At 37.3% G+C, this 27,546-nt stretch overlaps 1 protein-coding gene across 1 annotated transcript; it reads right to left on the reverse strand.

Annotated features, from left to right (window-relative positions):
- Positions 1-529: 529 nt before the first annotated feature.
- Positions 530-15,063, reverse strand: LOC106025637 (olfactory receptor 2AJ1-like). Its single transcript, XM_063236372.1, is given in 4 exon segments — positions 530-874; positions 876-1,498; positions 8,085-8,276; positions 14,991-15,063. Coding segments are annotated over 4 exon segments (1,233 nt in total).
- Between the last annotated feature and the right edge of the window lie 12,483 nt (positions 15,064-27,546).

Here is a 27,546-nt window from a genome sequence, read left to right on the forward strand (position 1 = left end):
CACCATTTCATGCTAGGATTTTTACTTTTCAAGTGAAATGCTTAATCCCTATGTCTAATAATTTTCCCCAAACTTATTTATATGCATGTATAGTTCTCACTTTACTACATAAAAACAGTGTTGCAAAGCAGTCAGTGATGTAGCAGGGATTTCAAGCTTATGGATTTAAATAGCAGATTGTAAAATTTGAAAAAAGCAATTACACATTTTCACAATTTAACTAGAAATATAGAAATATGTTTCTCAAGTAATGCATATGTGATTCATGTTTTAAGATATTTCTCTTATTTCTTTCATGTCTATAGAGGGTGAGTTTATTTCACACCATACCGTGATATATATTAAAACCACCCATTTAAAATCCAAGTCATCTTGTGAATCTGTTATCATCATCTGAAGTTTTACAACATATTTGTTCCGAAATGTAGAGAGATATAGCATTTATATTCTTTCTAAGGAGAGCTCTAACTCCACTTTAGATATTAAATATGAATGCAAAGAGAACACAGAACTCAAGCATCTTTTTTACCTAACTTTTATAATGAAAATTACTTCTCAGCATGCTTTTCATGGCCTTCAGGATATCTTTATTCCTGAAGCCTCAGATGACAGGGCTGAGGGTGGGTGTGAGGATGGTGTAGAATAAGGCCTGGACCTTATTTTGGCCAGAATTGTGGTAGGATTTAGGCCTCACGTATGTGAAAATAAATGGCCCATAGTACATTACAACCACTACCATGTGGAAGGAACAGGTGGAGAAGGGCTTCTTCTGGGCCTCTGATGATTTGGTTTGGAAGACAGTGTGCAAAATTGTGACATAAGATAGAGAAATTATGGAGAAAGGGATGCACAGGAAAATTATTGCATTAAAAATCAACCCCGTGCCCATAGTGTGCTGTGTCCACACAGGACAGCTTCAGCAAGGCAAGGATCTCACAGAAATAGTCATGAATTTCTCTAGGCTCGCAGAAGGGGAAGTGCTGCACATAGGCTGTGTGCACAATGGTGGAGACTCGCTGGGTCTCCACCAGCGAGTACCCTAAAGCTATCATCACACTGACCTTGCCACTCATGAGCATGGCATAGTGCAGGGGGTGGCAGTTGGCCACATAGCAGCCATAGGACATGGCAGTCAGGAGCAGACACTTACCACCTAGCACGGTGAGCGACAGGAAGATCTGGAATCCACAACCTGAAAAGGAGATGGTTCTGCTGCCAAACAGGAAGTTGGTGATCATTTTGAAGATGATGTTGGAAATGTGCAGTATGTCCATGCAGGAGAGATGGGTGAGCAAGAAGTACATGGGGGAACAGAGTCGGGAATCCTTGCAGATGAAGATGGCCAGGAGGGCATTTTCTCTCCTAGTCAGGATAAAAATGATAAACAGAGAGGAGAAGAAGAACAGGCTGTCTTGTGAGGAAGAGAATAGGCCAAAAAGAATGAAGTCACTGCTGGACATCAGAGTCACATAGCTCATCTTAAATTTTTCTGTCTTACCTAAAAATGACAATGTAAGTTGAAACATAAATAAAGAAGAAAAACTAAATATATACCAACTTGGTTTCACAGTAAACTATGAAATGAAATGCGAATCAGAGATACACACATTTTGTAATCACCCTCTAGTGTCTCTCTGCTAATTTTGTGAGTTCCCATGCATTACAGGATGGGTGTGTTTATTCATTTCAGTAACTGGGTGAGATTTTGGCACACTGAGTCTGCTCTTGACTCTACTTTGAGTCTCTGGATCATAATTAATTCTGTAACTTTACTCAAGTGCCATCATTTCTCAGGTGTGACCTGTAGCAAGCCCAGCCTTCCCTCCTTTTAAAATCTGGAACCCCAGATGTCTTAGTTACTTTTTACTCATTGCTGAGACAAAATACCTGAAGCCCAAAGTTGAGAAAGGAAAGGTTTATTTCTTACAGTTTTTAGAGGTTTCAGTCCACATTCAGTTGGCTCCAAGACAGGCGGGCATGGCTGGACCGCCGTTCATGGCAGCTGCAAAGGGCAAGCTCAAACCAGCAAAGAGAAAGACACACCTTCTTCCTGCCATTACATCACATCCTGGCCCCACCCCTATGTGGGTGGAGCACTGACACAATCAACCCAAGCACTAGACAATGAACGAATAACAAATGCACAATTCAAACTCTTGAGGGCTGGGGACACAGACATAAACCATGAAACCAGATTTCCTGGTCCTCCATAACAGGCCCTGTTTTAAATTCTGCCTGGGCCTTCTCACATTTCCTCATGTTAATACAACAGTGTACACTTGCATTCTGCCCTGCCTGGCATGCAAATAATGTGGTGTTTATCAGAATTTCAGTTTTAGCTTCCTATCCAGATCTTGAGTTATGAGTCAAATGTCAACTGTTCTTCCAGATGGACTCAGGTAGAGATTTAATCCTGAAAGAGTTCCACAAAGAATCTTGTACCATCCTTTCATGTACAGAGTTAACTGAGAATCCCAGGTCAGTGTCTCTTTAATGATACTCAGCTCTCCTGTATAGGAGAGACTATGAAGGCCATGCAGAAGGGCCAGAGACTTCAGTTCCCTAGACCTACAATCAACCCTCAGAACCTAACTGAGCATGCAACTCCAGGGTCCACAGTAATAAACATGAGTGGGGTTCACTTTTGTTGTCATTCTCTCCATGATAATTTTGTCTCAATTTTTGTTATCTTTGCACTGTTCACTGGTGGATGCCAAATGCCTACGTCATTACCTGGCTCATAATGGTGGCTTAAACTTTCTTGAAAAATGAAAAAATTAAGTTTATCATACTAGGGATAATTGCCTCTTGATGTGGTTTAGAGACTGCTACTCTTCCCTAACAGCACTACATCCACTATAAAAAGTAAAAAAGCAGTAAATAGTATGAATTAGAGAATTGACTTGTCCTCCATAAATTTTCAAAACTCTTCTTATAAACATTGAATATGTGATTTCTAAGTTTCTGAAATAATAAGTAATTATGTGTTTAGTATAGTGTGTTTAAAATTTCAAATATCTGGTTTTTTTTGTCTGTAAGAAGTTATCTATGTTTACTCAAAATAGACAATGGATCCTTAATAACACATGGCAGTATTTTCTTTTCTCTTATAAAATTAAACTAAAATGCAGTAGTTTTTTATTTATACTTTGATAGTGTCTCTATATGTGTATCTAATTTTTTATGCCTTTGGGTCTGTGTCCTCTTCTTGAAACAAATATTTACTTAGATGCATGTAGAAATAAACATATAAATGTTGAATTTGTGGTATACTAACTAGTATTATACTCATGCCACTGTTTTTAAATTTCTTTGATTGCAATCATATTTCCCTTCTGGATTTTCTGTTTCAACAAATTATTTGCTTTACTTAGTCATTTCAGGTCCATTTAATACTGGATTTCTGATTTTGTCAAGTTCTTTGACTCATTATACTTTTCATTAAATTCTTACTATAAAAATTCATTTGTTTTTATTGGCTCAGTTTTAACAGCATTTCAAGTATTCATCAAATCCACTGTTTCCTTTTATTTTATTGATTTTTACATTTTCATAGACTTCATATTGTCCACATACATTTATTTCTTCTCTGTTGAAAAAGCCCACCATTGGTTTTCTAATTTCCTGTTAGTTTTCTGCCACCCATGCACACTTCCATGAGGCGTCTACGCTTTCTTCACTCCTGCTCTGTAGCTTTGCAATTGTCAGCCATTAAGGATGCGGGATAAACTTCTGCAAAGACACACTTACTACATTGTGCATCCTATGCCAGCCAGCCATTTGTGAGTTTTGGAAAAATGGGGTCAAGAGATGGCTGGATAAGGGAAGGGGAAGCAGATAAATACAAGAAGAATATGTATTATGTATAAAAACCAAGTCCACGCAAGGAAGGTAAAGATTAGGGACTGCAACCGTAACCAAAATTGTGGGATTAAGAAATGAATAGAGAGAGAGGGAAGGAAAGTATTACACAAAGGGGAATTATGATGTGTTATGTACAGGTAGCAACTCCTGGTAAGGAGGTCCCGAGATTACACATTGCAAAAATATACTCATAAAATATTTTCCAGGGTACAAAAGAAATCTAAAGTTACCTCCAATGAGAAATATTCTAGCATTGAGTTTAATTCTTCAAAGTGAACAACATCTGTCATGTAATGTATGCACCACTCTTTCCCAAGATAAATCTTTTTTTTTTTTTAAACCAGGATCTAACTCACAACTCTGTGCTTACAAGGCCAGCACTTATGCTGCTGAGCTAAATCCTCAGCCGCGCTAAGACAAATCTGGTTCCAAATATACTTTGTAAACCACTGAACATAAAATTCCTATTTATTTTAAGGAAACAGGGCTTTTGTTATAGAGAAAAATGACAAAATATAAAAACAGTATACTATGTCTAAATGTAGTTTTTGAGCCATTTGTACCACAGCCCTTTCAGCTAGACATCCATTTTTACGTCTACTATATCACATTCATATAAACTGCTTTAAACAAAATGGTGGCTTCACTGCCTGTATATTATGTCAACTAAGTGGTGACTTCTGCCTCTGTCATTAACCTGCAAGCAACGAACCTGAAAGAATCACCATTACCACGTTCTGTAAACCAGTGAGTCACAGGGCAGTGTGCCTAACTCTCAAATATTTATGCAAGTTTAGTGGAAAGTGAATGAATAATTATTTTTCTAGATATATCACATATCATTCAAATGACTATATTGGTCTCAATTTTTGTGCATGTGTGAAGGAGAGAGACAGACAGATAGACAAACAGAGATGAACAGAGACAGACAGGCAGACACAGTCTCAGACTCTGACTTGGGAGGAAAGCAGAAGGGAGGGCTCTCACCATTACTTAGCAGTCAGCACCAGTAGTTTCCTCAGGCAGTTTCACTGTTGCGGTGCATGGATGAAATGACACAGGACTCAGGGTGTCTTTCCACAAGGGAGTCAGACTCTCTTTCTGGCTGGCACTGTGTTAATGTTTCCTTAACCATCAGCCTGACTTGAATCAGTTCCTAGGTATAGATACAGCCACACCTTGAGATCCTACTGTACCCATTAATCATGGTCTGCACACCCCAACTCTGTCTAGCATGTGGTAGCTATTTGATTAAATATTCTGCATACTTATTAGATATTAAGTCTTAGAGATATCTCATTTTATGGATAAATTAAATTTTGTACATTAAATTTTGCTTTAATTAGATGTTCTAATATGAATCAAACTGCACACTCAAGAAAATTATTTGTTTCCTCTTACATGATTGTATAGTGTATATATAACAGTAAAATTTCTTGAAGATAATTTGAAGTATAACCAAGCAAAGGACAGTAAAGCATAAAATTGACTCTCCTGGAAAAATACTTGTTGGAACATACTTCATATAGCCAACACTGGTGATAGTGAAACTGCTAGAATATCTGCAGTATCTGTAAGTTATGTGTAGATGCTATTTTGGTTTATTTTTGAACTTTCGATAACTTTTCAATATTGATGAATTTTCTGGCACAATCATTACAAGTTGTGCCATAAAATTTCAAGTATTTGGGTGATGAATAATTTATTGAAAATGCTTGCCACAACTGGAAATCAGTCGGTGGCACTGACTTACCTAGAAAAGAGGAAATCAAGCAGCACATGGATATAACGTGGTGTGTGGAATGAGGGCTATGTATTGGTAAAGTGGTTGGTGTGGAAGGTTGGGTAATAATAGGGTAATGGGTGGCCAGCCTGGGAAGCCTGGGAAGCCACTCACAGCTGTGTTTAAGACTAACTTCTCCACAGGGCTGTTCTCATGGAGAGGCAAACCCCTGCTCTGACTCAGAACCAAGCACACAATGAGGCCTCAAGGCACTGACCAAGATGCCTGATGCTACTGGCTGTATTAATCCTTCTCAGCTATGGGGTTCCAGTTAATATTTCTAATTCTTATCACATGCAACTCAGCCTCTATGAGTTAGAAACAATGAAACTTGGGGGACAAGAGAAAAGAACAGAGCTAGACCGAGAAAGAGACTCTGGTGAGTAAAGAATAAACCGAGTGACACAGTGTGTAATCAGGGATCTCTCGGGCTTTCCACTGCCCCAACTGCTCTGACAGGATTATCCAGGGCTCCCAGAAACAACCCCAACCCCACAGAGCTGACCTTGGGTTTTCATCACCCCACTGTGCCCTCACCAGCTGGGTTCCATGCAGGATAGTCTCTGGCTGCACTCACATTGTCCTTCTGCCCCCAGAGCTTCTGACATCTGCACCCCAGGCCCTTCACTGCTGCTAACCTGAGATTTAGAAGGAGGAGAGAGGAGTCTTAGGGACAGGAGCTGAGAGCAGGGCTGGGGAAAGGAGTGAATGGTTTGGGACCCACAGGAAAGGAGGAGGATGGTGTCTACTGGCTGAATTCCCCTGGTCTGTGACTCCTGGGGACAATTCGGCCACCTCTATGTAGGGCAGAAGGATTCAGAAGGACCCAAGTGTGTTCTGAGAAGGATCCAGAAGAAGCTGCTTCTGCCTGACAGTCTCTGAGGAGTCCAGGGTATTCTCAGTGTCACAGGGGAAGGATACAGCATGGGGCTCAGCATTGGTTAGAAAGGTGAGGTCAGAAAAGAGGCATTGGTGTCCCAGAAAATCAATAAAGTTAGTTTCCCACACACATCTCCATCATGTCCTCCTCACATAGTGCATTTCACTCCTGCTCCTCAGAACTCCAAGCTCACTCTATGTGGAGGCACATTTTACTGCCAGTCTCTCTCTAGAACCTTAGTCTAGGGCAGGACTGGGTGGAGCTCCTTTGCAACCAGAAAAGAGAGAGACCAGGGTGTTTCAGGCTGGCAAAAGACTCTATTTGTTTTATAGACTACCTGCTACAGAGGGTCACATAGAAGAGACAGGCTGACTTTCTCAAAGTTATTTTGCCTGAATGCATTATGGTTGTTCACAAGTCAATTAAAGAATCAGCATATAAACTGAAACTTTAAGGGAGTCCAGCAAAAGCATTCAGCTCATTTATTCTTAAACATTTCTCCCAGCTAATTCTTTTTTCTGAATTTTCAATGTCTCCCCTGCATTGCCGTCTCATAGTTATTAGTGACTGAGCTCTAGATTGACCACGTGGGCTTCCAGAGAGGAGCTCAGTTTGCTCAGGGGTCCACACATCCGGGTCTTTTCCTCCACCCGCACATTGCAGATCCTGAAACAGCAAGTACCGGTCCGGCCTGGGCAACAGGCTGCCATGGGCCTTACCTCATAGCCACACTAGGAGCCTCTAAGCTGGCTGTAAACAGTACAGCATCACCTGGACTTGAACAATTCGTGTGCTTAACCTGTGATCTGCACACCCAGTGCCTGGACTGCGCTGTATGCAGTCTGCTCCTGGGAACTAGGGGCTGCCCCTGGAGCACTTCAGGAGCTCAGCCTGTGAAGTCTCATTGTGAGGTTTAGGTCTCATCTGTCTTCCCACTGCTCCCCTGGGAAGCAGGCCTCTGCTGGTGCCTCACAGCTGTGCTGTGAGCCTCTGAGCTGGGTGTGAACAGTGAAGCATCACTTGTCACCTGCGCACTTCCTGCACTAAACCTGCAAATTGCACACCCAGTGCTGGTACTGCACTCTGCAAGGTTCCCAGAGCTCAGTGCTGCCCAGCAGATCTGGCTTGCAGGTGCTCAGCCCGCAAAGCCTCATTTTGAGGTTTAGGTCTCAGCCTTCTTCCAGCTGTCCCCTTGATGAAGACCTTTCAGTCCTCACACTGCTGAGTGTACACCGGTAGTTTAGTCACTGTGTGTGTTCTACACATTTCTTAAATTTCCTTTCATTGCTATCAAAATGAGGTTTGTTTTAGTGCAGTCCTAAAAAGTCATGTTCACATTTCAGTAGGACCATCCCTGGTGCCACCTCTGAACTCTCTTCAGCCCTCCAGAGGGCACCTCTGAAGGAACAGCGCTGAACACACACACCCTCAGCTATGAGAAGGCATCACCCTTCTCCGGTACACACTGGATTGTGCCACGTAACACATATGTGGAAGGGATTCATGTCTGTGACTGTGTGTGTACCTCCGTGCGTGTGTGCATCTCTTTCTACTCACCCTGATCACCCTCCAGGTCCATCATTGCTGGATCTCCTGCCCCCATCCCCTTCCTCTTGTGCTCCACATCTCTCCTCTCACTCTGGGTTGTTCCTTCACCCACGATGACCTCTGCGCTCTCCCACCCTGCTGAATCCCTCTGCTGGCTGAGGGGATGCAGGACAGGTGTCAGAGCTCTGTTGTGATGAGGTCCTGAGAAATCACAGAAAACACAGCCACGTCAGTGAGTCTTCTCCCCAGTCACGTGAGAGAAGTTTGTGTGTTATTAGAAGATTCTGGTATTACTTATCTAAACTTTGATAGAGGGACAATTTAAAAACATTGCCTGTTGATTTCAGGTTTCTAAATAAATGGCAATAAAATAAAATTAATTCTGTGACAGCACAGGATTATTTATTCATTTCTTTTTGAGAGAATCGGTGCCGCACTGTGTGCCTCAGTTTGCTCGTTCCCGTGTAACATATATTCACTTTGTTCTTATCCTGAGTCTTGGTACATGCATAGGTGATAAAATCAGGACAGAGTAACAGGCAAAGCAAGCTGTCCTCCACTGCCAGACCCTTCACAGCTTGGTTCCACCTGGAGCTTCCTCTCATGGCCTGTTAGATTTTTCTTATTGTTTCCTTTTTCCATCATCCTGGGAACCTACATTCATGCACTGCAATGCTGTGTGCAGTTGGGTTATCTACTACTGTAAGAGTTCAATTATAAAAACAGTAAAGACACAGTTAGAAAATGGCAAACTTACAGACATGTTAAATCAAGTTAAAAATCAAATAGTGGCCTTCTGCCTCTGCTCCTGGTGTTTGTCACATAAATGCCCTGCTAAATTCAGTCAGCTGTGACTGTGTGAGTCCTGCTCCTTTTATCCTGATGATGTGCTGAGCCAAATTGAGTGGGTCCAGCTTGTGTTTTCCTCAACTAAAAGAATATGTATTGTTTCCAGGTAGCTTCAAGGACTTTGTTTAGGACAAAGAGGCCCAGCCAAGGACACCTGTAACTTTGCTTGCTCTGCTCAAACCCTCTGCCCTCATCCCTGGATGTTCTTACACTATGGCAAACAATTACTTTTGAATTAATCTACTTAGAATTAGCTTGCCTGACAACATGTGGTTTAATTCAATTCATGCAGCCACTCATGTAAAAACCCACCTGCTTCTTCCTTTTTGCAAACTATTTAAACTGAATTCAAAGGTGACCTGGGCTGGTAATTTGACTCCACCAGCCCAATACTGTAATAAAAAAGTTACTTTATGGTGCAAAGAATCTTTAGGGTCTTTTGTCTGATGGATTTATCCTACCCTAGTCAATAGAAATCCCAGATCTGTGATTATAAAAGTATAATTCAAAAATAGTTTCAAGTGAATTTTATACCCTGGATTTCAGTTTGATATTTATAATTCCTGCTTGCTACCCAAATGATGACTGATATCAGTCATCATTGAAAATGGACTACTTTTACTCAACACTTGAAGCATTATGTCAACTCTTTGAGTTTAGTATTATCATTTATCTAACTTTATTTATTCATGTAAAGAAAGAAAAAACAAAATAGAAAAGAGGTAGAATAATACAGAATTCAAAAAGAGTTGACACTAAGAAATTGCCAGTTGATACATTACATATTGTCATCTTAGGAAAGTTGTTCAATTTGCAAAATCAAAGCATAAAAGGGGGCACACAAACATTGAAAATGCAAAGCATTATGTTCAATGATCCAACAAAAATTTAGTAATGTGATCATTTATCTTACACACTTAACCATACAGTTAAATTTAGTAATGTGGTCATCTATGTTACACACTTATACAGTTAAATCCTTTCCTTCCCTTTCACATTTTCAATATCTATTTTATATTTTGGATCTTACTACTCTTTAAGTTTTCATTATGTTTTACATTACAAAGACAATATGATATTTACTAATCTGAGTCTTATTTGTTTCACTTATGTGGGTAATCTCAAGTTGCCTCCATTTACCTATAAAGGCCTCAAGGTCATCCTTTTTATAGCTGAGTACTATTCCATTATATAAAAATACCACATCTTTTTCATCCACCATGTGGTTGATGGGCATGTTGTTTGTTTCCAAGATTTAGCTATTGCAAATCGTGCTTGTGTAAACATGGGTACACATATATCACTGCGACAAGACTTTTTCTGTTTTTCTGGGAAAATATCCAGGAGGGGGACACCTGGATTAAATGGAGCTTCCAATCCTAGTCTCCTGAGAAAACTCCATACTGATTTCCATAGTGACTGCAACAGTCTATACACCCACCAACAGTGGAGCAGTGTTCTTTTTCCTGAACAATCACCAACATTTGCTATCAGTTGATTTCTTGATAGCAGCCATTCTTTCAGAAGTGAGATGAAATCTCAATGCTGTTTTAATTTGTGTTTCTTGAATTACCAGTGAAGGTACACATTTCTTTATGTATTTATTAACCATTTGTATACTTCGTCTGAGAACTGTGTGTTCATCTCAGATGCCCATTTTTGGAGAGGGTCTTTGAATTTGGGGTCTTGCTGTTTTTCAATTCTTTATAAGTTCTGGATAGAAGTCCTTTCTCTGAGGAATTGTTGGCTAAAATTTATGCCCTTTCTTGGGTTTTCTTTTCACTTTGTTGGTGATTTCTTTCAAAGTGCAGAAACTTATTAGTAATAGTTTAACAATGTAATAGAGATAACAGTTGTTGATTACTTGAAATATTTCCCATGTGGCTTGCATTTTGTTCATGAATTCTCTGCCTATCTCAAGTCTCCAAGAATTTTACCTACCGTGCCTTTCAGTAGATTTAGTGTTTTTGTTTTAATATTTAGAACTTTGATCCATTTGACTTTAGTTTTGTGTATGGTGGTAGAAATGGGTCTAGTTTTAGTCTTCAGCATGTGGAAAGCCCATTTTTCCAAACCATTTATTAAAGAGGCTATCCTTCTTCCAGTGAACATGTTTATCCCCTTTGCCAAATATTAGGTAGCTGCGTGTCTTTGTAATAGTGTTTGCATCTTCTAATCTGTTCCATTGATCCTCAGGTTTATTTCTTTTCCAGCACCATGCTGATTTTATCACTTTGGCTTTGTAGAATAGTTTCAAATCAGGAACAAAGATGCCTCCTGTCTTGCCTTTGTTGCCCAGAATTGCCTTTGCTATTGTAGGTTTCTTCTGTTTCCAAATGAATTTTAGGAATGTTTTCTTTAGATCTGTGAGGTATGTTAATTTTATTTTGATAGGGATTGTGTTAAATCTGTGTAACAGTTTTAGGAGTATGACCATTTTCACAATGTTGGTTTTTTCTAACCAAGAGCAAGGAATATCCTTCCATTTTCTAATATCCTCTTCAATCTCCCATTTTAGAATAGTATAATTTTCAGCATATAGTTCTTTCACATTCTTGGTTAGGTTGATTCCTAAGTACCTCATTTTTTAGATGCTATTGTGAAAGGTGATATTTTCATAATTTCGTATTCAGTGGGTTTTTTGTTTGTGTACAAGAATATTATTGATTTTTGAGTGGTGACTTGGTAGCCAGCTACTCTGTTGAATTTGTTTATTACTTGTAGCAGTCTTTTAATGGAGTTTTTTGGGTTTTCTATGTAAAGTATCACGTCATCTGTAAATAATGTTAATTTAACTTTTTTTCCTATCTTTATTCCTTTTATTTCTTTCTCTTATCTGATTGCTCTGGTTAATATTTCTAGAAATATATTGAATAGGTGTTGTGATAGTGGATATCCTTATCTTGCTCCTGATTTTAGAGTGAAGGCTTTCAGTTTTTGTCCATTTAGTATAATGTTGGCTGTTGGTTTTCCATAGATGACCTTTATGAGATTCAGGTAGATACCATCTATTCCAAGTTTCTGTAGGGTTTTTATCATGAACAGGGGCTAGATTTTATCTAAAGCTATTTCTGCATCTATTGAGATGATCACGTGATTTTTAGCTTTTGACTCTGTTGATGTGATACACTCCATTTTATTGATTTGTGTATGTTAAACCATCCTGCATTCTTGAAGTAAATACCACTTGGTCATGATGTACAATCTCCTTGATGCTTTGCTGCATTCTATTTGTCAATATTTTATTGAGAATTTTTGCTTCAATTTCATTAGTGAGATTGGACTATAGTTCTTCTTTTAGTTGAGTCCTTCTCTGGTTTTGGTATCAGCATGATACTTACCTCCTGGAATGAATTAGGAAGGATTGCTTCTCTTTCAATTTCATTGAAGGGCTTAAGGAGTATTGACCTCATATATTCTCTAAATTTCTTATAGAATTCAGCTGTGGATCCATCAGGACATGAGCTTTTCTTTGTTGGTAAGTTTTTCAAACACATTTTCAATTCTGATAGGTCGTTATTAGGCTACTCAAAGTTGTTTTAGTTTTTTGAATGAGTTTTGGTAGTTCATCTGTTTCTAGAAATCTATTCATTTCCTCTGTGTTTTCCATCCTATGTGAGTAGATATTTTCAAAGTAGCTGTTCATGGTATTTTGGATTTCCATGGGATCTGTAGTCACTCTCCTCTTTTCAGTCTTTATTGCGTGAATCTGAATTTTTCTTTCTTTTTCTTATAAGGTCAGCTATAGGTTTATCAATTTTGTTTATTCTCTCAAAGAAACCCAGCACTTTGATGTGCTAATTCTTTTTAATTTTTTAGTTTCAATTGCATTAATTTCTGTTTCAATCCTTACAATCTCTTCTCTTTTAGAGCGTTAGGTTTGTCTTGCTCTTTCTTTTCTAAAAGCTTGAGAAGTAGCATTAGGTTATTTATTTGTGCTTGTTCCATTTTCTTGATGTGACAATTTACTGCTATCTATTTCATTCTTAGGACTGTTTTCATTGCATCCTACAGGTTATAGTATGTTGTATCTGCATTTTGAATTTGTTGTAGGTACTGTTTTATTTCCTCTTTTATTTCACCTGTAACCCACTGGTTGTTCATATGGCTGTTAAGTTCCATGTGTTTATGTAAGTTTTGCAGTTTTTTTTTTTTTTTTTTGCCATTGCCAATTTCAGTGCACTATGATCAGATATTATGCATGGGATAATTTCATTCTGTTTGCATTTACATAAGAATATTTCATGGGTTAATATATGGTCTATTTTCGAGAATGTCTTATGTGCAGCTGAGAAAAATATTCTGATGTGGTTGGGTAGGACACTCTGTAAACATCCACTAAGTCCATTTACTCACAGACATGGTTCAGTTCTATTATTTCTTAGCTGACACTTTGTCAAGTTGATCTATCTTTCTGTGACACTGGGGTTTAGGGGTCCTTTATAATGGTTTTCTTGTGTATTTGGTTTTTTGTGTCCATTAGTATTTGTCTTATATAGTTGAGTCCTCCTGTATTTGGTGCATATATATTTATATAATAGTTTTTCTTCTTGAATTTTTCCACTAGCAATTATGTAGTCGCCTTCTTCATATCTTTTCATCATTTTACGTTTCAAGTTCACTTTGTCTGCAAACAGACTAGCTACCCATGCTTTTTTCTGGATTCTTCTTGCATGGAATACTGTTTTACATCCATAGGCTTTTAATCTACAAGTTTCCTTTGGAGTTAGATGTGTTTCTTACATACAGAATATTGCAGGGTCCTATTTCTTGATCCATTCTCTCAACCTATTCTTTTGATAGGAAATTTGAAGCAATTTACATTTATAGATATAAATGATATTTACTGGCTCAACTTCGTCATGTTATGTTTCTGTTGTTTGTTTCCTTATTTTCTCCCTTGTTTAATTTCTTTTCTAGCACGGTGGTTTCTTTCTATTGTTGTTCTGGGGATTGTGATCATTTTTACCTCTATCTTGTATGTCTTTCAATACTCTTTCTAGGGTTGGTTTGATGGACATGAATTTCTTCAGTTGTTCTTTGTCAGGGAAGTATCTTGTTTTGCCATGAAATTTGAAAGACACTTTTCCTGGGTACATCAGTCTGGAATGAAGGTTGTTTCATTTTAAGGTTTGAAACGCTTCACTGCAGGCTCATCTTAACTTGAAGGTTTGCACTGAAAACTCTCCTGTGATTCTAATGATCTTGCCTTGATAGGTGAGTTGTGTCTTTTCTCTAACAGCTATTAGTATACTTTTTATGCTGTATATCTGGGATCTTAATTATTATATGCTTGGGTGTACATTTATGTTGGTTATGATTGTTGGGCATTCTATCTGCCTCACTTGTCTGCATATCAGATTTTTCCCCATTTTGGGAAAATTTTCTGCTATTACTTCTGTGAATAGATTACCAGTCTCATTTATGTTGACTATCGCATCTTTGTTGATGCTTAGAAGTCTTATATTGTTTACCTAATTTAAAAATATTCTCTTTTTGTTCATTGAGTTAATTGGTGCAATTTGGGTATACAAAATGACCACATTCATCATAGGCTATTTTTACCTGTATGCAATAAATTGAATCCAATTTTCCCATTGTCCTCCTGTGCCTGCAATCTTAAATCCTTCTTATTTACAAAGCTTTATTTTCATTTTTATCCTTCTTTTGTCACTTTTTAAGTTTCACATTCTTCCCAATCCTCACTTCCTAGCTTCCTTACATTCATAAAAGTTTTTCCCTATTTTTCAATATCTACTATATGTTTGGGTTCTTATTTACATTTTCAGGTTCTCATATCAGAGAGATAATGTAATATTTGCACTTGTTCTTCCAATTTATCTCACTTAAGAGTCAATTTCCACACTCTTAACAACGAATACATCAACTTTATCTTCCCTTATGAATAAGTACTACTCCATTATATTAAAAATACTATTTTCTCCATGCATATGCTTTTGGGCACTTGGGTTGTTTCCAAGATTCAGCTATTACAAACTTTATTACAAACATGAATGAGCACATATCCTTGTGATATGATGTTTTTTAATTCTTTTGGAAAGATACCAAGAAGGGGAGCAAGTTTGTCAAATGTGACCTCTAGTCCTAGTGTTTGAAGAGTTTCCACACTGATTTCCATAGTGATTGCTCATTATGCACTCCCATTAATAGTGGAGAAGTATTCTGTTGGTCCACAAGCTGTTCTGGAATTTGTTACTGTTTGATTTCTTGTTGATCACCATTCTCTCCAGGGTGAGATTGAATGACAGCATTCTTTTAATGTGCATGTCCTGAATTACCAGTGGTATTCAGCATTTTTCATAGATTTACTTCTGTTTCTACATCGTCATCTGAGAAGGGTCTATTTCAGATGCCCATTTTTGGAATGGATTTTTAAATTTGGGAAGATTCTGGGTTTTATATTTAGTTCTTTATATATGCTACATATTAGTCCTCTATCTGAGAAATAACTGGCTCTATTTTCTTGGACTCTGTGGATTTTCCTCCAATCATGTTCTGCTCTAGAAAACCATTTAATTAGATGATATGTCAATTGTTGATTCTATATAGTACTTCCAGAGTGATAAGGGTTTTCTTCTTTAACCCTTTGCCTAGACCTCTATCTTCAAGAATCTGATCTAATGTCTCTTTCAGCAGATTTAATTTTTCTGCTTTAATATTTAGATCTTTGATCCACTTTGATTTTAGTTTAGCATATTGTGATAGACATTGGTCTATCTGTAGTCTTCAGCATGTGGAAAGCCACCTTTTCTAGCACCATGCATTAAAGAGGCTATCTTTCTTCCAAAGAATTTTTTGGCCCCTTTGTCAAAGACAAAGTAGCTGGGTGTCTTAGGATGTGCTTCTGCATTTCCAAATCTGTTCCACTCAACCCCAAGCATTTGTTCTGGCAGTACCAGCTGTGCAGTATAAATTTACATTAGAGGTTGTGATACCTCTGCTTTGCCTTTGTTTGTTGCTCAAAGTTGCTTTTGCCATCTCCAGGTCTTTCCTGATTACAAATTGTAGGAATATTTTCTCTACTTCTGTGAAGTATGCTTGGTATTGTGAGAGATTATAGAAACTCTGCACAAAAATTTTGAGTGTGTGTCTATTTTTACTCTAATGACCTTCCTACACAACAACAAGGGATATCTTTCCATTTTCTAATATCCACTTCAATTTCTTTTTTTTAGAATACCATAGTTTTCAGTGTAGAAATGATTAACTTCTTTTGTGCGATCAATTCCTAAGTATTTCATGTTTTTGGATATTACTACGAAAGGCGTTGTTTCCCTAATTTATCTCTCACTGAGTTTGTTATTTGTGTATAGGAATGATAATGATATTTAAATGTTAACTTTTGATACAGGTATGCAACTAAATTTGTGTACTATGCCTACAAGTCTTGTGGTGAGATTTTTGGGGTTTTCATTGCTATCTTCAAATACAGATTGACTAAATTCTTATCTTTCATATTTTTATCCTTTTATTTTGTTTTTACATTTTTTTGTCTTTTTCCTTTTTATCAGTACCTGGGATCGAATTCACGACTGCCTGCTTACAAGGCAGGCGCTTATGCCACTGAGCTAAATCCCCAGCCCCCTATCCTTTCATTTTGTTATGGATTAAGAACTGGTGGTCAGCTTATTGCCAGATGGATTACATCAGTCTGGCACTGAGTATAGATGCTCCATCCAAGGAAAGTTGCCAGCCTAAATAGGTGGAGAAGGAGAAGGATTTTTTTTATTTAAAAGGAAAAAGAGAAAAACACAGAACAAAACAAAGCAGTATAAGGGTACACGTAATACAGAACTACAAAAAAAAAAAAAGACAGTAAGTAATCACCAGTTAATAGATTACATATTATCATCTTAGAAATAGTTGCTCAAATCACAGTATCAAAGAATACAAACAGTCAGACTGCAAACAGTTGTATTCAATGATCCAACCAAAAACATTAATATGGTCAGCTATTTAACACCCCTAAACACACTTGCTGTTGTATCCTTTAGAGCTCTTTTTTTCCCTCTCTTTTTTACAACAAAATTTACACATTTTGGCTTTTATTTCTCCTTACTTCTTATTACTTTTTTGGGGGGAGAGAATAAAGTCAAATATGGCAAAACAAAGCTGTCAGTCAAAACCAAGGATAGACATAGCACATGATGTAAAACAGAGTACAAGGTTATCAACAATGGTTATCAAAGATGTCTCTTGTTTCCTTAAAAAGAATTGTCTATCTCATTAGATATTATAAGGTTGAACAAAACAGTAGAGAACAAGACCAATAAAACTTAGGCATTGTAAACATTACAGGACATCCAAAGGAGACAATAGTCAAACCAGCATGGGCATCTTAGTGAATCATATTGCCTTCAAAGTAGTTGCCTATACCCTCAAACTTGATACTATCATACAGAATGGAACAGTGTCTAATCAGTCAAAACCAGATCATGGGAGTATTACAGGACTTCAAAACAAGTTAATAGGAAATCAAAATAGTTACTATTATACCTCCTGAAGGATGTTTTTAATGTATTGATGTGTTATTGCATTGTGTTGAGGTATTATGGGTTCTCCTACGAGTTGCTGTTTGAGCCATTAGTTCTCTTGGAGAAGCTTTGGTCTTCACATAGAGTATTTCTTTCTGGCTCTGGAGGGGAAGACATGTGCTGCTTGGTCTCCAGGATGGGCTTGTCAAGCTTGCTTCCTGGCATGTACCCAACTGTGCTTGTCATCAGAGGAGCTTGTGGCCTCTGTGTCCCCGAGGATGGCTGTGGTGCCTTTCAGGACATCCCTGGTCTTTGTTGTGAGTGTGACTTTTTGGCTCCAGCATAGAGACCACATCCCACGAGCACAGATCATTCACCCTGCTGCCATAGACTTTCTGAGTTCTATTGCTGACCTTTGGGCCTTCCTGGCACAGATCCATAAAACAGACTGGTATGAGTCCTTCTTGTGGGCTCTGGACTACCAGTTGGACTCATTGTCATGAGTTCTGGGTTTTCATCTGGACTCATGTGGGACATTGCTGTGGGATTTAGGCCCTTGACTAAATATTCTATGTCTTTTGTGTTGCAGATAGATTTCCTGCATTTTCTTGTGTTAAATCCCAGTGACAATTATAAAAATAGTATTATAAACTCCCTGTCCTGATTCTAATTGTTCTCTATACAACTCCTAACTACAACACATTTATTTCTCTTGTATAAATGTTTCAGCTAATGTTACCACAACTATATTTAATAGGAATGGTGACAGGTGGATGTTCTTTTCTTGTGTTTGATTTTAGAGTAAAAGCTTTGCTTTCAACCATTTAGTATGATGGCTGTTGGTTTGTAGACAGATGTTGTGGTCTGAGTATACAAGCAGAACAATTATCAATAGGACACAAAATTTATAATACTGTTTTATCATGGTTATCCAAATTTAAATATAAGAAAGTTTAGGACATCCATCCGCATCAAAAAAGAACCAGAATATTCAGCCAAGTGCCTGGATCCCACAGAAATGTCCTACATGAGTCCAATTGAAAGCTTAAAGTACTCGACAATGACTCATACATGTCTCCTTTATGGACCTGTGCTGGGAAGATCCAAAGGTTAGCAGGGGAAGCTAGAAAGTCTGTGTCACTGGGGTGAAAGATCTGAGCCAGTAGGTTGAGGGTTCTACAGTGGTGCCAAGAAGCAACACTCAAAATAAGGACCAGGGCTTTCCCAATAAGTACCACAGCCAGCCTCAGTGACAGTGAGGTCCTGAGCTCATCCAACAGTGAGAATAGCCAAATTCACATCAGGAAGTCTGTGTGACAAGCTTCTCCAGGATACTGAACAGCATACAACTGTCCTACCAGAAAATGCTCAAAGGGAGGACCAGAGCTCCCCCAAAGTGAACTGCAGCCACTTTCAGCAACAAAGTTCTGAGCTCTTCTGATGATAATAGCTGAATTCACATGAGGGAAGCCAGTGTGAGAAGCTCTTTGAGGAGGACCAGTGATTGCAGACAACAACATCACTTAGGAGAACCCACAGCACTTTCCTCTTCCTCTCCTTTCTCCTTTTTGTGGTGCTCACTTTGCTCACGTGGGCCATCTGCACTCAGCAGCATGCTGATTCAGCTCATATGGTGTCAAATTGACTACCAGTTTTTAATCCACAATAAAGATGAGTGTAACAGAATAAAATAAATGTAAAGACCTAAACAACCTAAAAAAACTGTCTCTGTATCACTCTCTCAGTTGCTGATACCCTTAGACAGAGACAGACACATGCTCCTACAAGAAAGTGTGTGTGTTTAGCACCTAACCAAGGTATTTGCCTTTTTAGAAATCACATTGTATTCCATTAATTTATACAATTAATATATACTAATAAAGTGATCTCTGACTGAGTAACTATGCTTAGGGAAGTTGATCTCTGCAATTCTGAATTGCCAGTGAAAATAGTTCTTGTACATTCTCTGAGGTGAGAGCTACAAGGGCAAAGCTCTTTAATGACCCTGAAATCACTGTAAACATGCTTATTGTATAGGAAAAAATAATTTCTGAAAAATCTATATGATACATGGAGACAATGGTCTCCATGGTATTATGTATGTATGCTACTCAGCCATACTACTACATACTACAATGGTAGTATGTATGCTACTCAGCCATAAAGGAGGATGAATTTGAATAAATTTGGGGAAAATTGATGAATCTTGAAATCATAATGCTAAGCTGAAATACAGTATGTTAAGAAATGCAGTATGTTACGAATCTCATTATTACACTTACTAAAAAATTCAAAAGGAAAAAGAAAATAAACAGTGACAATAGGAAAGAATATTAGTGGGTACATTTTTGGAGACAGTAAGAGGATATTGGAAAAGTATTTGATAAGTGGGAAGGAAAAATGATCAGTGTGTGTTATGCACAGGTATCAGTTCATCAAGAAGAATGCAGTGACATATACTACAAATATCTACCAGCAAGTTTTAGAATATGGTGTAAATCTACTCCTAAACATGTCAGGGGTTATCAATTCCTATATCTTAATATTAAATGTCAGTAAAAGTATTTTAGAAATGGAATTGTAGGTGCGTAGCAAAAGAAGTGAAGAATGCAACATATTTATGTGATGCACTAGAATAAAATTATAAACTGTGTGCTTGTGGTTTTGAAATTTCTTAACTATCTCATGAAATTTCATTGTAATAATATTGGTCAGGATTATTATGTGCTAATTATGTTAAACTATGAAGTGGAAATGAAGGAGGAAGTGATGCACCACCACTAACCAGAATGCATCAGCGCCCAGCCCCCCGCCTTAGGTGCGGGGCACACTGGAAGAGCTTTCTCTGTTCCTGCCACACTACGCAATGCATCCGGGACCCCAGATCTTTAAACCCACCATGAGTTGACTTCAACAGCAAACATTATCAAATGCACTCTGACATTTAGTCTTTAGAGATGATATTTGATGCCTGGATACTGTATCCAAGTCAGAATGAGCCCACAGCAAGGATATTAACATACAAACAAAGTAATGACGTTCACTCTTAACTTGAGCAACACAGAACTCGAGCAAACCTCACACCTTCAAATGATGACTTTAATCATGAGTTTTAATTTTTGTTTTTCTTAGTGTTTGCCTTACATGATGACTGCCTTCCTCAAGGGCAGTTGGTGTGTGTACATCTCACTCCCTAATTGTTTTTCATCGCCTTCTCTCTCCCTGTCATACCTTCGTCTCTTGGCTTCCTTTCTTTTGTAAAAGATCTGTCTCTTAATTTCCTATTATCTATCTTTGTTTCACTCCTTATATTGTTGTTTCCTATATTTTGCAGTTGTAATAGAAACAATATAATATTTAAGCTTGTAAATCTGATTTATTATTCCAAATAATGACTATGATCAGTAAATCAAATAACATGCTCGGAGGTTGTGGAGAAAAGGGAACCCTTCTATACTTCTGGTGAGAATACAACCTAGTACAAATTCTATGGAAATTAGTGTGGAGATTCCTGAAAAACATAAAACTATAACTTACATTTCACCCAATTATTGTCTTTTGAAGTATCCACCTCAAAAAGCTGAATACATCATATTTCAGTAATCCACAGTTACCCATGTTTATAGCAACACAATAAATACTACATAAATTTTAGAAGCAATCTGTCCCTCAGTTGTAATTTATAGAGGCTCCTTTAAAGACATAAATGAATTCTTCATGGGTTTTCCTCCAGAAATGAAACATACTTAAAAATATATATAGTTATTAGAAGGATTCCTGTCCCATGATTTACACACAGTTACTAGGAAGTCACAGAAATCTGTTCTTTGATTAACTTTGGTATAAAGGCATGATGGGATCAAATTATTTACTGTATGTTTCATGGAACAGAAATTAAAAAGTGTCAAATCTTAAATATGAAAAATATTTTAGAGAACAGTATTGCCCTATTAAAATATTGTTTTTTTTTTGTCTCAGACAGTAAATCTTTAATCACTTATTACTAAAGTTTTGGAGCAAGTGAGAATTTAAACCTGTGGTGATTTTCCCTACCCAGTAAAGATTTACTATCTGATTTTAAGTGTAGAATGTGCCTAACAAATGCTGAGACTCACTGTCTTGTCTTGGGTACCTCTGGGAAAATTTAATCTCAGGTGCACAACTAAGCACCATCTAAAACAAAGAGATAGTGTTTTCTCAGGACTGTTTTAGGCACTCCGAAAAAGCAGATAAATTTTGTGAAGAATGTTAAAAATACTTTTTAAAATGAAAACCATTCATAGTGTTCAAGTCATGTTTTTAACAACATTCCTTACTGTACACTTCATTTGTGATGTTTATAGAGACTCTATTATATAAACAACGTAGTATATATCAACACACAGATTTGTGAAAAATATACATATATTGGAAAAAGTGACCAAATCTGAGTGACAGATTCATGTAATGTTGCAATATTTCTGCAAAAAAACTTGTCAAAATTTGACCTGGTGGTGTGTCTAGGACACACACATATCTGAAAGTACACAGGGACAAAAATGAGCGGGACCACTAATGCTTAGTTGTGACCAGGCTCACAAATGGAAGGCAAAGGATAAGGTAGCACTCAATCTTGAACACTTTCAGCAAAGTTTATCCAATCCAGGGAAATTAAAGTGAAGTAACATTTTAAACAACTTTGCAATGTGGGATCATGAAAGGAAAAATTTTTAAAAAATAACAATAAAACAAGCAGTAGCAATACAAAGGATGTGAATGAAGAAGCAGGGGCACAAACAAAAGAACTAAAGAAGCTGTTCACAAAAATAATTAAGAAAAACTTCCCAAACAGGAAAAGGATATGATATTCAGATTTATGAGGCATACAGAACTCCAGCCACCTACAACCAAAACAGAACTACACCCAGGGATATAATAATCAAGATCCCAGAAATCCAATATAAAAACAGAATATTAAATGCTGCCAGAGACAAGAAACGAATTACTTACAAGGGAAAGACGATCAGAATTATGGCAGACTTCTCAACACAAACCATCAAATCAAGATGTGACTAGAGTGAAGTATTCCAAACCTAAAAAAAAAAAAAAAAAAAAAAAAAACCTCCAGCCCAAATTAATGTACCCTGAAAAACTATCTCTAGAAATTAATGGGAAAACAAGATGGTTCCAAGACAAAGAGAAACTTGTGAATTTGTGACCACCGATCCAACTCTACAGAGAATACTGCAGGACATTATTAAGAGTGATAAAAGTACCAGGACTCCAGGAACAGTGGCAGAGAGGCCTCAATGAATAAAGCAGAAAGCGAAATGAAGAAGGCAAAAACAACTAATGATGGAATAAGAACACAACAGAAACGAGGCAGAGAAGATTGGCTATAAACACTAATATAGATGGCCTTGATACACCAAATTAAAAAAGAGATAGAATCATAGGCAGAGTAGATCAGGGGGTAGGGTCCACTGAGATGCTCTTTCTTTATAGGAAATATAATTAATCTGAAAAAGTGTATATGGACTAAAACTCAAATATGATAAAACAATGCTCTATGTGACAGGAACCAGAAAGTAATAAGGACAACTAGACTAGTATTTGAGGATAGATGGGAAAGACATGCTTTAATAGGTAAAGGAATACAACTAGAGACCAAGTCCAGGAGGGAGAAGGCTCAGAACCACTTAAGTAAATAGCATGTTGCCCCCCAATTTAAAACTGAGGGTGTTGGTGAGACCCAGAAATGCACAGTATTCCCTGAGGGAGTGAAAGAGGAGGAATAATCTTTAAAAAGACACCAGAAGATGTTAACAGTGTATCAGGAATCAAAACCCATATTACCCATACTGCTATGCTTAGATAGAACTTATTCTGTCCCAGTTTGTCTACTTGCACTTGATCTGAGGGCACAGACAGCCATCCCCAAAATATCAGGATATAGCATAATAATCATCTTTAAGTTCCTATTAACTTAATCTGGAGCCCTATATAACTTATACTGTTATATCATGATGGACTTTAGTTAAATATGGTTTGTTTAATTGCTGCTTGTTATCAACAGATTTTATTCAAAACTGTTATAACTGATAATATTGTCTAACGGTATAGACAACTATACTGAAAATGATAAGATTCACTATGATACCCATTCTGATTTGCTTACTACCTGTTTTTGCAGTTTTAAACGATCTACAAAGTTGTGTTTCTATCAATCCTGTTATGTACTGATATATTCAATTATTCTATATCTGATTATATAGACAATTCTATTGAAGATAACACACAGTAGCCATGGTAGAATTCCTTGCACAGTGGTCTATATGAATTTTTAGTTTTATGTATCTATAGGAATATGTTTTGTTCTGTCCTATTTAGTTTTGTTTCCCCCTCTAAAATAGAAAGGACAGAAATACATGTTAAGACACATGCAGGCATAGAATCTATGAACAGTTTATGAGAACTAATCTTACTATATATGATGAAATGAACAAATGCTATGAAGGAAAAAAGACACTACATTACCCAATGCTGATCCCATAGTGTCATGATGTGAAATCCAGCAATAACATTATTCTTTGTCCAGAGTGATTTTAGTCTAGTTTGGTTTGTTTAATCTCAACATAAATGAACATATGAATAACTACATATCTGTTTCAGTGTATAGGACTGATAACCATATTACTAAGTTTTTGTTAGTTCAATAGAACTATGTGCAATCTCGCTGTTTGAATTCACACTTAAGTGTTTCACTTTTGTATCTTGGACAATTATTTGTAATAGGACAATATGTAAACATCAACAAGTGATTTATTACTGTTTTTTTGTTTTTCTTTGAACGGCTATCACAAAGAGAATGAGAGATGCGATGGTAGTTGGAAATGTCTTCCCTAATTTGGAACTTGAGGACCTAAAGAGACTCCATCATCCTGTAATGATTTGATTAGTTCTATAATATGCAATAAGTATAGAAAGTGGGTGAAGTTAGGGACAACTATTTGTAAGAGGCTAGAGACAGTTGGATAAGGTAGATCTCCGGTGGACTTGCTTTGAAATCTGTGTTTCTTTAAATTGTTTTTTATTTTTTTTTTAAATGTTCTGTTCTGTTTTGATATGGTTAACCTTATCCTCTTAGAGATGTAAAACAAAACGGTGGGACTGATAATCATATTACGGAGCTTTTGTTCGGCCATAGAGCAGAATGGTTTGTAGGGTCACTTTTTTGAATGTCATTCTAAATACTTTAATTCTATAACCTAAACAGCCATTTCGAAGAAGACAATTTGTAACTTATCAACTGGCAATTTCTTACCTTTTGTTTGTCTGTAATTTAGTATTATTTTTCTACCCTTTTTTTTTCTTTAATCTCCATGTATTTTCTTTTTTCGTTTCCTTTTCTTTAAATTAAAAAAAAAAAAGAAAATATGTATTGTATCTGTCCACTTACTGATTTTTTAAGTCTTTCTTTAAATAAAACAAAAACCACTCCAGTGTGCAGAAATTACAAAGTGACACCTCAACGATTCTGTTTCTAGGATGCCAAAGAACAACCCTAAGTTTTGGGAGGCCAGAGATTTAACATATGAAATTTAGATCAATGTGGCCATTATATTTAAGATAAATAAAACACAAATACATATACAAAGTCAAAGAAAGGATGCCTGAGGCTTGTGCCTCTGACATTAGAAATGAATACACCTTAGATCATTCTTTGCCTGTTTCCCGCTAGTTTCATTTGCTTGCTGTGTACTTTACATTGTGTGAGAAAAATACTTAAAGAGGATGATATGCCTTTCATAGTGTGTATGCTACTCAGGGTGAGAAATTTCACTTGAAGTGGTCCTTGCGAGATATAAATGGTGGTGTATGTGTTTCATGTCACACAAGGGAATGGGCAGTTTTGGTGAACAGAAACCATGGTCTCCTCTCCCTGCAGGACTAAGCTGCACAACTTCACTTAATCAGAATTCCTGCTGCCTCTCTGCCATGTCGGGTGAGAGCTTTTAATCATATCTGTGTTGGAAATTTAGAGCCAAGAGCCAGAAAAGTAATTTGAAATATTAGACCAAAGGGAGGGCTCTAGTGGGTGGGTGGCCAGGGTGAAACAAAAGAGGACTTGATTGCTGAGAAGAACAGGACAATGGAAACAGGAACTGAAGCTTTTCACCTGAAAGGAAAAATGTATCTCAATAGAGGAAATCCTTGTTTTTCAGTCTTATTATGCCCTGTTATTTTTAATTTTTTTTTATTTTAAAGAGATTAAGACAAAAGAGGACATAACAAAGTAGATCAGAACAGAACACTGTAAGCAATGCAGTATTTTACCACAAGACAACCTGCAATTTACAGTAACTACCATAATGTCTCTTTCTTTGAAATAGTTGAGCATAACTTCATATACAACAGTATCAAACAAAACAAAAGAGTATAAAACCATTCAAGAAAATGAAAACATTACAGGGCATTCAGAACCAAATAACGGGGAGCAAACATTGGCCATTATTTTATCTCATTTTCCATAAAAAAATTTGCTTATACTTGTCATGGTTTATGTCTGTGGCCTCAATGTTTTGCACTGTGTATTTGTGATTGGTTCATTGTCTAGTGCTTCGATTGATGGTATCAGTGCTACACCCATAAATGGGTGGAGCCAGGATGTAATGTAAAGGCAGGAAGAATGTGTGTCTTGCTATTTTGCTGGTTTTTTGACTTGCTGTCGCAGCTGCCATGAACAGTGACTCTGCCATGCCACCCGGCCTTGGAGACAACTGAATATGGACTGAAACCTCCAAAAACTATAAGAAATAAACATTTTGTTACCCAACTTTGGGCTTCAGGTATTTTGTCTCAGCAATGAGTAGTAAAAAGTAAATAAGACAGATTTTGGTAGCCAGAGTGGTGTTGTTTGCTGTGACTACACCTGACCACGTTTGGAAACTACTTCTGGGCAGAGTTTGGAAAGGTTTGGGCATGACACCTAAATGCATAGACCTGGAGAAGCTTAGGCTGTTCATTAGAGGAGATTCTGGTCAGAGCTCAGGAGACCAGAAGGATAATAAAAAGCCTAAAGGTAAACATCAGGCTTGGGAGGTTTCTGCTGGGAAAGACTACACTGGTTGTTGGATGCCCCATGATATGACTTGGCAGAAAGTTTGTCTGCATTTTGTTCATGCCCAGTGACTTTGCCAGAGACTGAGACTAAGTGCAATGAAATGATTCATGTGGAAAAGGAAATTACAAAGCAGCCAAATGTTGAGGCTGTGGCATGGCTAATGTTGAGGGCCTTAGTCAGCTTTATGTCACAAATCAAGATCCAAGAGCCCAGCAGAATAATTTACAACTCTGTGAATTCAGCCAGAAGGAAAATTCGAGGAAGGTTGTGGATTGTAAAAACAGGTTTGAGACTTTGATTGCTGAGGAGAAACAGAGAAATAAGAAAAATTTTCAAGGGTCATCCCAGGAGGCTGGTCGCAAGCCTTTGAAGCCTCAAAAGCATGGTAGGATTTCAAAACAAGGTGATATTAAATCAGCATTAGATATTATAGTGTCTTGTTTTCTTCAAAATAGCCGTTCATACCATTACAGAAAATAAAATTAAACAATTCAGAAGAAAACCATTCCAACTAAAGAATGTAAACATTACCTGGCTTCAAAGCAATATAAGGACGAATCATGATTATCATATTCTTTTATGTATTCTTTTCTTTTCTCACACTAGGGAGACTATATGGTATTTATACGTGGAAGTTTGATTTATTTCACTTATGAGTATGGTCTCAAGCTGTGTGGATTTATTTATAAATATCTCAATGTGATCCTTCTTTATAGCTGAGTAGTATTCCACTGTATAAAAATAACACAACTTTTTTATCCATTCCTCAGTTAATGGACACTTAGGTTGTTTCCAAGATCTTGCTATTACAAATTGTGCTGCTATAAACATGGGTGCACATATATCACTGTGGTGTGATGCTTTCACTTCTTCTAGGCATATGCCTAGAAGTGGAATAGCTGGAACAAAAGTGATTCCAATCTCAGGTTTTTGAGAAATCTCGAGACTGACCTCCACAATGGTTTCACCAGTCTACACTCCCACCAATTGTGCAAGAGAGTTCATGTTTCCCCATAGCCTCTCA

Source organism: Cavia porcellus, unplaced genomic scaffold (genome assembly GCF_034190915.1).
Source record: "Cavia porcellus strain 051 isolate PalLab524CR breed Dunkin Hartley unplaced genomic scaffold, mCavPor4.1 scaffold_2, whole genome shotgun sequence".
In the NCBI taxonomy this organism is placed as follows: domain Eukaryota; kingdom Metazoa; phylum Chordata; class Mammalia; order Rodentia; family Caviidae; genus Cavia; species Cavia porcellus.